Source organism: Oryza sativa, chromosome 1 (assembly GCF_034140825.1).
Source record: "Oryza sativa Japonica Group chromosome 1, ASM3414082v1".
Taxonomy (NCBI): Eukaryota; Viridiplantae; Streptophyta; class Magnoliopsida; order Poales; family Poaceae; genus Oryza; species Oryza sativa.
In genome coordinates this window covers 34,631,505-34,643,229 of record NC_089035.1, presented here as the reverse complement: position 1 = coordinate 34,643,229, position 11,725 = coordinate 34,631,505, and the positions used below count along the sequence as shown (strand labels likewise).

The 11,725-nt window shown below is 43.3% G+C and overlaps 1 protein-coding gene across 1 annotated transcript; it reads right to left on the bottom strand.

The window, feature by feature from the left end:
* Positions 1 to 1,538: 1,538 nt before the first annotated feature.
* LOC4327535 (cysteine proteinase inhibitor 1-like) lies at positions 1,539 to 3,308 on the bottom strand. The gene is made up of 3 exons (NM_001406348.1): positions 2,953 to 3,308; positions 2,421 to 2,616; positions 1,539 to 2,047 (listed from the first exon to the last, which is right to left on the bottom strand). The coding sequence occupies exons 1-2, from the start codon at positions 3,178 to 3,180 to the stop codon at positions 2,422 to 2,424; spliced, it is 423 nt and encodes a 140-aa protein (NP_001393277.1). The 5' UTR covers positions 3,181 to 3,308; the 3' UTR covers positions 1,539 to 2,047; position 2,421.
* Between the last annotated feature and the right edge of the window lie 8,417 nt (positions 3,309 to 11,725).

Below are 11,725 nucleotides of genomic sequence, written 5' to 3'. Positions count from 1 at the left end.
TCAGCCGGTTATCCAGCCAAGACGCCGCGAGTGCTGGCTGCCCCGTGGTGCACGACCACGACGCGCGAGATCGAAGAGCCACCAGGCGATGCGTGGTGCGACCGTGCGGCTCAGGACGGGGACAACGATGATCGGAGATCTCGCCAGCCGCGGTACGCGCAAACGGGATCAAAAACAGGCAAACTACAATTAATCTGATTATGCATCAAGAAATTAATTATGTTTATGCATGGTGCATGTTGATGCATGCATATTTAATCGATTTCCCGATCGATCTCATGCGGTGGCATGCAAAGTACAGTACGTAGATCGATCCATCTTGCGGTGCCTCATGCGTCCCATGTCGGCCGATCGGCGACGCCCGCTCCGATCATTGACGTGCATCGATCGACGGCACATGAGCGACGGCGTGATGCGTGTCTCCATGGCTTCATAAGCTGATCAGTTGGGGCCGAAGCCTGGAAAAGGACGGGGCTTGATGTGCGGCCCATTTTTTGTTGGGCTGACGGGACTGTGGCCCTTTTTTGTTGGGCCCGAACATGACGACGACAAACTTGCCGTCATCAAGCGTCATGTTCGGGCCCAGCAAAAAAGGGGCGCAAGTTTGTCGTCGTCATGTTCGGGCCCAAGTATTACGAAGAATGCAACCTACTTTGGAACGCCCGTGTTTTGATGGGCGGACTGGTAGCCAAGCGTTATAAGCTGGTCATAGATAGCTCAGCACAAGTATTACGAAGAATGCAACCTACTTTGGAAAGATTTTGGTAGAATTTCTATTGAACATTGTAATAAGGAAGCAAATAAAGTTGCTCATGAATTGGCCAGCATAGCTTCTAGTAGGAAAGATTATTGTGTTTTGGTCGATGAACCTTCTGACTTTATTCTAAGCACTTTGGTTAATAATGTAACTAATTTTTTCCAATCAATAAAGCTAGCTGAATAGCATTCCATCCCCCCCCCCCCAAAAAAAAAAAAGTTTCAGCACAGGTAATCATTTTGGAAAATTTTAGCATCAAATCTGTTTATACGAATTTTAATTCAGGCCCTACACAAGCAAATCCAATAGGCATGTAACTATTTGGCCCAACACACATCGGTTGGACCGGCGAAGCATGTAACTATTTGGTCCAAAAATAAAACTGATCGATGTGTTGGGCCCAATGTTTAGTAAAACATGTTTTTCAAAGCAAACATTTTGTTATATCCGTCATATGTGATGTACAGTAATATTGTTTTGTCAAGGAATAGCAGGCACAACAGAGCATGTTTATGCCACAGTCAACAAGAAACATCGCGGCATCCTTTTGCCCTCAGTCCCATCACAATCCAAAGAGTAAAGATGATTTAAAAAATGGGCGAAGACAAAATCTTCGTAAATCCGAATGTATAATAGTTTCCCAATCATGAACAGACAGATTTTCAGCAGACTGAATATTTGAAATCCTGCAATTCATGGAAACCAAACTACAAATTTCAGAGTTCACCGGCTTAGAAGGATAAACAAGTAACTCAAGTCTGGTTTTCGTAACAGACCATCTATCAAGCAAAGTTGAATACTCCATTGAATATTGCAAAATCTCTTATCCTTTAAAGTACAACTTCTGAATACTCCATTGAATGTTGCAGCACGTTTAGGTAAAATAATAATAGCCAATTTAAAACGAGGTAGCATGAACAAATGATAACGTTCTGTTATCAAATTTCAAAACTATCCAGTTCAAAACAAGGCAACGTGAACAATGATTACAGAGTTCTATCCAGTCAGAGGACTAACTTAAAATACTTGTAAGTTGTAGTAACAGGGACTTTTATTGCAATATTTGTAGTTAATACACCTTGCAATCATTCTTACTTAGTACTAATACACATTGAAATATGCCATAGGTAAAATCTTTAATAGCTATATATCCAAGCCATATTATCGTGTGAGATCCTTATATCCAAGCCATATTATCATGTGGATAATTAACATGTCCAATAGCTATATCCACACCATATTATTCCCCATCTTCTTGATAACTTGATACACATAGGATACGAGATGGGCCTGAAATTAGTAGATTTGACATGTCAATTCAATATGCAATAAATGATTCAGTGATATAATATCTAGAGAAAAGAAAAAAGTTATTTAGAAGTTGAATATCTTAATTATTTGATCGAAAAACTTAAAAGGTGTATTCTTACTAAGAGAATAACAAACATATTCATCAATGGCCTTAACCAAGTAGGATGGGGCACAAGCTCTGGTTTTCTAATGAGAAAAGGGACATATATATATATATATATATATATATATATATATATATATATATATATATATATATATATATATATATATATATATATATTATACATGGTAATGCATGGAACAGGTGAAAATTTTGTTTGGCGGGTATCTAAACCAAACATGTCTAGACCTTAGGCATTTGCACTGGCATCGACAGGCTTGAACTCCTGGAGCTCCTTGAAGTCCATCCATGGTTTCTCCCAGACCTTAGCTTCATAGAGCTTCTTGGCATCCCCTTCCTTCACCTCAATTGTGAAATAGTACAAAGTGCCAGCGACAACTTGCTGCTTCACACTCACAAGCTTCTCGAACTCCAGCAGAGAATTCTGCGCATGGTAGTATCAAGATTAAATGCTAATCAGTCCAGAACCTCCTGTTCCATATTGTCATAAAAGAGAACACAGCACAATCTTTGAACACAAAAAATTGCCTAATTGCACTTTTAACAAACATACGCAACACCGCATCTTTTTTTTTCTCACCGACTCGAGCAGGTTTACATGACTAGGAATCAAAATTACTTCCTTGGCGAGAATCAATTTAAAAATTAAATAGAGCCGTGTGTCATGCGTTGCATAATTAGTCCATAGAACACAGATCTAGTTGGACGACCGGCCTTGCGAAGAGGAGAAGTAGGGAGGAGGGTAGAGCGGGGCGCTTACGGCCTTCTTGTTGTGCTCGGTGACGGCGAAGCGGGCGAGGTCGACGAGGTGGAGGTCGTTCTCGTTCCCCACCGGCTCGACGCCGCCAAGCACCGGCCCTCCGTCGCTCGACATCTTCTCCTCCCCTTCTCCCCCTGCGCGATGCGCCTCGGCCTGAGCGGACGGCGTGGCTAGCGAATGCAGCACGAGCAGGGCGGCTACCAATCCGGCGACTCGATATTTCCGCATCTCGATCGCGGCCTTGGATTTTATAGCGCGGGGGGTCGCGGACTCGCGGGGGGGAAGACGACGAGATGAGATGGATGGAGACGGTGTAGAATGGGCGACACGTTTGGAAATTGGAACCGAGCCGAGCGAGCGGTTGGAACCAGTGTTTCCCGGTTTCTTTAATTATCTCGCCAGTTGCCAGGCGGCGTTATCTCCATGTATCACGTCACGGTCACTGGTGGAGTGGTGGAACGCAGGAGTCTGGTACCGTGACGATGGCAACGTCGGTGGTGTTTGTTTGATATAACTCCGGTTCGCGTGCCACCGGCCGCTGAGATGACTAGTAGAGATATCATTGGTTATTGCTACAGATATTTGACAAGTTTTCGATTTTTTTTTTCGCCTGGCTGTATGTGGCTGAGCTTTGAGCCTTTGAGCTCCAAGATGGTCCATGACTAGAGAGCCGGTGTGTGCGGCCATGTCGTCACGTCACCTACTCTGATCATGTATATCGTTGAAAAGAATAACCTTGACACCTTGTCCATGTATAGTTATCGGCATCTTGGACCATTAACCCGACGCGGGAGTACGCGTTATCCGGATAACGAGAACGATGTAGCATATTATGTTTGAATTTCTGGGGAGTCAAACCTATGCAACATTGAACTTGCACGGCACCAATTTGGACATTTCAGTTTGGTATCGGAAACAAGTTTTTTCTCTTTTTTTTTTGTTTTTCAAATAATCTTCTAGGCGTTGAAACAAGATTGTTCCTTCCCATTACTACCTACATGCCACATTGCTACGCAATTTAATTTGTAGGCATCTGGAAGCTTAACCGTTGGTTCACTGTCATGCACATGATCGTTGAACTTGGAACGTTGATTGAACCGCAAGGACAACGAAACCACATGACAACCTCGACCTTCGGCACACGGTTTGGAGTTTCGGACTTCATCCCGGGACGTCGTGTACAAGAGCAACACGCACTAATCGATTTTTATGCTCCATCGATGATGGGGACTATGGCCCGTTTGAGTACACATTAGATGAAGATTAGGTATCACATAAAACAAAAGAATCATTAACACATAATTAATTAATATTCAAAATTTTGAACTTAAAAATTAAATTGATCTAATATTTTAAAGCAACTTAATGTTTTTACACTATGTTATTCTAAAATCGTGTTAACGAACATTGAGGTAAATTTTATATCAATAAAAAAAAGATAACTATGTTGTCTCGTGCATGTTACTTCTTATTACTGTATCTCTTTATCTCGTAAAAGAATAAATATAATACGAAATGTAACACATGTTAGTACTGCGAATCTGTAGGACCGTCTAAATTTATAGTATTAAAATATCACATCCTCAATGATGGAGCCAGGGCTACGGGCAGGCGCCCGAGCTCCATGCATCCATAGGCGCAGCAACACATTGCTTCACAGGCATAAGCAGCTACTCCCTCTGTCCCCTAATATAAGGGATTTTGATTTTTTGCTTGCACTGTTTGACCATTCGTCTTATTTAAAAAATTTTGGAATTATTATTTATTTTATTTGTGACTTATTTTATTATCCAAAGTACTTTAAGCACAACTTTTCATTTTTTATATTTGCACAAATTTTTTGAATAAGACGAGTGATCAAACAGTACAAGCAAACTATCAAAATCCCTTATATTAGGGGACGGAGGGAGTATTACTCATTAAATGTTTACTTAATTACCTTGCTTATTGGTTCTAATGGAGATTAATTCGATGATATGCTAACAAACAAGCAAAGCAAGGCCCAATAAAAGAGTAAATGGTCTATGAAGTTATTGGTTTTATGGTTTTGTGTACATATATTTTTAAAATAAAATGCGCAGGCAGTCTTTAAACTTGTAAGGATGTGTCATCTATGTCTCTAAACTCTCAAAATACAGATCCAAATCGTAGAACTTATCAAAGTGTGTCATTTAGGTCCCAAATCGCCACAGCCCTTCTAGAATCCCATGTATGCTCCCATGTATGCTGATGTGGCATACCACACGGATGTATGTGGCATCATCTTAACTGAAAAATATGACACTTAAAAATTTTCCTTTTTTTCTTCTTTTCTTCTTCTCTTTTTTTTCTTTTCTTCTCCTTTCTCTGTGACTGTAGCACCCCGTGCGGTGGTGGCCTATAGTTGCACTGAGAGGAAGGAGAAGAAGGGGGGAGAGAAGGAGAAGAAAGAAAAATTAAGCGAGTCAAATTTGTCAGTCAAGATTATGTCACGTCTATGTGAAATGCCACATCAGCGTCATGTAAGCTCCTAGAGGGTTGTGGTGATTTTGAGACTTTGAGAAACTAGATGACGCACCCTTTAGGTTTAATGACCGACCGTGTATTTTACTCTAGATTTTATCTCTTATTAAGTTTGCCCAAACTTAAGAAAAATTGTAAATCCGCCATTGCACATTCCATAGTAGGTTGCAATGTTTTGACACGAAAAGAGTATTATATATATCAAAACATTTAATCTATGCTTACCACGTGATTCATGATCACGACTTTTTTGTACGGTCAACTAGATCATGATTGCTTGCATAGTTGCATACCGACATGACTGATGACTCACGCACTCCTATGGTCCTAGTAGTACGCGCGAACAGCAGAGATACACATCGGAGGATTCGGAGCAGCCAGCCGGACTGGCAGCGATTGTTGTGAAACAAATCTCTTGGAGATAAGTTTTTTGTAGGCCAATCCGAACCGGAGTAGAGATAAGGTCTATTTCTTTCTAAGACCCCTATATATACAGGGACAGGGTGTGACATCTAATGGCTAATGGTTGGCTTATACTCCAGATGAGATCTATAATGAAGAGAGAGCTCCACCCTATATCTGTGTTCATTGTCTACTTCGGCTTGTACTCCAGATGAGATCTATAATGAAGAGAGAGCTCCACCCTATATCTGTGTTCATTATCTACTTCTGCAATGTTCTTGAGGGCAAAGGAATAGGCGCGGGTGTTCTACATCATCTCACGCCTCTACTGCTGTGGTAGGGACAGGGAATGGATCCGGTGATCCGCTAATAGGCGCGTTGGTTTACAACACGTTATCAGCAGCTCTGCCATCACCGGTTTGTCGTTCCAATCTGTTTTTATTATTAGATTAATTTCTAATCACAGATTGATCTGTTCCGGTATTGCTTTTGTTTGCATATACCGCTGGTGATCGAGATGCCGGTGTGTCAGCCGCACGACGAGATGTATTGATCGCTACAACCATGCATGGATCGGCATGCATGCATGTCGTTGGACAAGCGGATGGATGGATTTAATATGCATCATTGTGTCGATATACATATCTAACTCCTTGATGCTAATCTAATTGGATTTGTTTGTTTTGCATGTACGCCGGCCGGACATGTGGCCGCGGCAACATGCATGCGCACAAGATCGGATCAAGTGGCCGAGCGTCGACCCGAGCTTGGACTTGGCCATCGTCCGGTGGGACGACACTACGCCAGCAAGCATGGCGTCCATACACAAGCGCCGGGAAGTCGAGCGACCGCAGAGACGCGGCGTACCCGTGTGCGCTTGAAGCGCTTCGATGCCCGCTGGCCCCTGCTGTCGCGCATATGTGCGGCGCGCCCGGCGGGAGCACAGCCGCTCCGGATAGGTCGGGCCATGCCGAGCGCCTGTTTCGGTCCTGCGCGATTTGGCCGATCGGCAATGGCTACCGCACGGCGCCACGACGCAGCGATGCCGTTCGCTTCTGTCTGGTGGCCAAACCACGTGCATCTACCCGCATGTGCGCGGGTCATCGGCTGTGCCGGCGTGCCGCCGGGATCACACGCCTTGGATTGATGGAACGAATAGTGAAAACATGCACACATATGTTGCATGCACCTGACCGGATGGCCACGTGCACAGATCCCTGGAGATTAAAGTGTGCAACCATCCTCATCAAGCACACTAATCACGGTAATTAGTATGGTTAGTTCCTAAACTAATTTACTAATTCATAGATACATCCGGGCATGTATCTATTCAGGTATGAAATCTATATGTTTTTATAGATTGATTATATTTTCTCATTTTTATCATATTATAGATGCTTTATTTGCAGTAGACTTGATCCTGCTCTTGATCTAGCGGTAGATTAATTTCCTGCTTTTGATCTATATATATGCATCTATTTTATTTGATGAAAACTGAAGAAAACCGTGTGAGAGAAATCATTAAAATTGATGGGAAACCCTGGATTGGAGACGTGCCTAATTCGGCTGGGCCGAATTGGCCGACTCGCCCGCCTCCCTCGCATATCTCTGTTTCTCTCTTTCTCTGATGACGCCACGCCGGAAACGCGGTGACATATTCTCAGTCTGTGTAGTCGGACTTAGAGACATATTAGCCATCGTTCGCCGTCACTGTTGGGTACGCCGTCGGCCTTGCGTCGATGCCGTCGCGGGAAACCGCTGTCTTGGAGAAAGCCCTAAACCCATATCGCCGTTGCCGCCAGAGTTAATGCCGAAGCGAGGCGCCACCGCCGTTGACCTCCCATCGACGCTGCCGTCGAGCCGTGGTGGGAGGATGATAGGTCGTCGGCTGTCCGCTACCGGATTAACCTCCGCCGAGACGATATGGCCAGATGCAATTTGGTTGCCATTGTTAGGGTCTCAGTTGCTGTCATTGAGTTCGCCTCGCCACCGTCATGAGGATGCGCGGGTCGACGCGGAGCTCCGTCGTGTGCCACCGAGCCGCCACCGCACCAAATTGCCACACGGGAGTGATGTCGTCGCCACCGTCCTGCCAATCGGGGTAGTGGATGGGTCGTCGATGACCTCCTCGCCGTGCACCGCCCTAAATCCCTTCAAAGTCGACAGTCGACAGCCTCCAACGTTGCCGCCATGCCCGAGGGGCCGGTGCGCCGGGCGGTGGACGCCGTTGCGGACAATGAATGGGAAAGGAGAAACTCTAATTCCCCCCCCCCTTACCTTTCTCGGTCACTTAGGCGAACCGGCTGGGCCGGTCTGCCTCCGCCCGACCGAATAAAGCCCAACAGTAAAGAGACAGCCCAAACAAATTAATAAAAATAATAAACCTGGAAATCCTCATGGGCCTAGAGTTTCGGAAATTCGGCCCATTAGGCATTTTGGGCTACACTGTGCTTGCTAGCCCAAATAAGATCGTGGCCTGAACGGTAATTCGGCCGGATTAATTTCGGTTTATTGACAACTTGCGTTTAAGCCCCCGGAGTGTTGGGTTTTTATGCTATAGTTCAATGTTTAATGCAATTTTACAGTTTGATCCTTGTAATTAACAAGAGATTATATTAATTTTGTTTGTGTGGCTATGTCTTGTTGCTTAGGCCCTGTATAGTTTGGTTTTGCATGTGGGTCTCTGGACTCGTAAATAACCATGTAATGGTGTTTTTTAAGCATTGCTTTGCTTTTAAAATTGATGCAATTCCAACTAAATAATCTAGAGATGGTTTTCTAGGTTATGATGCTTCCATAAATTGTGTTCATACAGTGTAGAATCCCCCCTTGGAAGCATTATGATGGATTTATTTTCATGCATTTATGTGTGATGGTTTTCTGTGTAGCATAAATATTGGGAATATAATGCCAAATAAGACCAAGTAAATAATAGAAAATCACCTAATGCATGGAAATTCTGGGAAATTAAATATCCATGGCTATGGATAAGACCACTCTTTACTGATACACTCCTCCATACATTAATGGTGATATCGATGTGTCTACAAGATGGAGTCACGTATACTTGTTGTACAAGATCCATGCTCTTGCCGAATTCACTCTGCATATCGTCCGTTTGCGTGTTGCGTTCTCTGAGAACCGCATGAAACGATTCGGATGATAGTGTGGGTGATTTCACGTAAAAGTCTTCAATGACTATTGTATGGCTTTGGGCATTAATGTAGATCACTCTATCCCTATGATCACACTCAAGAATGGGATTCTGAGTCGTTGAAATGTGTGGGATTAGACAATGTGTTTGGGATTCATTGTGTCTTTCCCCTAGTGGCTTAACATCTCAATCAGAGTATGGTCGGACTACGGTCGACATTTTTTTTTTGCTTTCCCAATGGTTGAGAGCACGCTTTTTTGATTTGGAGATAAATGATTATACCTCAATTTTCTGGCAACGTGGAGTTGTGAGGTTCAATAATTTGAGATATTTTTCACCTGGCCCGGTGAAAGATGTAAAGTGTTTTCCATGTGGTGGAATGACACTGTTCGTATGGTTGCCGTTGGTGTGCATAAATTTTCTCAATATTATTTGGAACCTGATGTCTTGCGAGGACACCGGAAAAGAGGAGGCAAATCTAGAGGAATAAGCCCAAGGGTAGATGCTGTGAATAGGCATGATTCCCACTTCACTATAGCGCCAACAGCTTGACTTGGGTGTTGACCCAGTCTCGGTCGTCGTGTGGATCTAGCGCTAAATGGCCACCTCTGGTTGTTGACCAATTGTTGGTAGTGTTTGTCTAATAAAGTTGTTTTGACAACGGGAGTTGTATGGCTAGTTTAGAGCATGTCCTAGGAGGACATTGGTCGACTATACTGTTGCCAAGCAGTTTATCTTTTGCTTAGTTTGGAACTTTGCATTAGATTGATATTTCTCAGATAAATAACGTTCTTGGTCTTTCCTGTTCTACTCTAAAGCTTATCTTCATGCTGGAATTGATAAAATGCTTTAGTTTAGAAGAACAATTAGTGTATAATCCGAGGAGTTACAACCACTCACACAGTTCGGCGTAACTGTATTTCAGACAAATGTTGGCTATGCACTATTGCGTTTTATCGCACTCTCGTAGTCGATGACTACTCCCTGGTTGTGTTGGTTGATCATCCATGGGTTGATGACCATGCTTGTCGCACACTGGCGTTTTTCGCGTGTGGACATGTGCAAGCCATGCAAAGGTTCGTCGTGTTGCATGCGTTGAGCTCTTATGCCAACGACGGTTGCACCGACACATTCCACTATTTTTGTGGATATGTCTGAATATAATGGTTTTATTGTGAATATTACCATTGTCGGAGGTATGGATTATCTCTCGATGGCTATGTCTAGGGGACATTAGCAAATGTGGTTTGATAATTCGCTCGTGGATCGTACCTAATACATGCTGCTTAACTATGACCCAATTCTAGAGTTTGGTATGAGTAATTGGGGTCAAACTTGGGCATTAAACGAGATGGACTTTAAAACAACTCTGCACCACAAAAATCTGCTTGGTAGCACAGGCTAGTGGCCGCGCATTTTGCTATCATACTCCTTGTTGAGCGCATCGGAATGCGTTTTGCCACCATAGGTTGCCTTCTTAAGCATATGACATGCAATGTCTAATGCACGTCAATCCGGAATCGATTATGAGTTTGAATGGCACTAGGTGAGCATTAATCCATGGAGAGTGCATTTGGCTAAAGTATTTGCATGTTGGTTGCATATACATTTGATAGCAATGGTGGTTTTTGCAAACCTGTATATCCTAACTAGGAGGTTGAGGATAACCCTTTGGAAGAAGGAAGAATACAGTATTCATGCCACTGTATTGGTATATGTCCAGGCTCACTGCATATAATGGAAAAATCTCTCCTATTAAAGTGCGTAATATTTCCCAAATATATCACCACCGTAGCATACATTCGTGGGAGAACATTTTTGATCAAGGTGAAATTCCTTAATCCTATGCCACGATATGGGGATTTATATTATGCTATTGTAATACATCTCGGCATTAGGGGGAGAGAAAAGCCCATTTTGAAATGCCTGGAGATTTCTTTGAGTGAACGCACTAAATGAGTTGAACTTGTATGTTTAGTTCTTACTCCTGGTTGCTTGGTGCACGGAGTTTTTGCCAACAAAATCATACGAGGAACAACTGGATAGTTGTTAAAAAGAGTAATGCTCCCAATTGTGGTAAATGTGGATAGACCCGGGAATAATATCGTATCCACATAAGACTTATGGCATTTGATCATGTTGTGCGGGGACGCCTGCTAACACGATCCGTAGGCCTTAGTCAGAGCATAAGAGTTCTCACTGGATGTGAGCATACTCCTCTGATTCTCCTGGTGGAGAATTCACCTCTGGAAGGTGATATACCTCATAATGATGTTCGTCGTGGAGACGACATTCCTAGCAATGCGCGCATATTATGGTGCTAGGAATACGGAACAACCATAGATCGATCGCTTTGGGAAATGACGAAGACTTGGTTAAATGTGTAAGTGGGAATAAATGTGTCGACACTATGTCGCCTCTTGCTAATGATTCTCTTAGAGAGAACCCGGATCTGGAACAAGTCCATGGCATGAGCATGCGGTGCTCAAATTGGGTCAAATGGAAATGCAATTGAGGCTGAACTGAATCGCCAATTGAAAATCGCGAATGTTGTTCGGATTCTTATGGGTCATTATTGAGATAATGAGGTGGTGATGTGCGATGGTTCAATTAGGTCCTAGATGAGACCTCTCCCACATGAGTTGAACGTTCCGCTAAACAAAGGTATTGGCAAAATGGCATGAAATTAAATATGCAGTTAAAGGATTTGGGAAA

What these genes read in the sequence shown, in the direction of transcription:
- LOC4327535 (NM_001406348.1), bottom strand. Translation starts at nt 3,180, where the DNA reads ATGCGGAAATATCGAGTCGCCGGATTGGTAGCCGCCCTGCTCGTGCTG. An exon ending in CCGAGCACAACAAGAAGGCC is followed by an intron (nt 2,617 to 2,952) that starts GTAAGCGCCCCG and finishes TACCATGCGCAG; the next exon opens with AATTCTCTGCTGGAGTTCGA.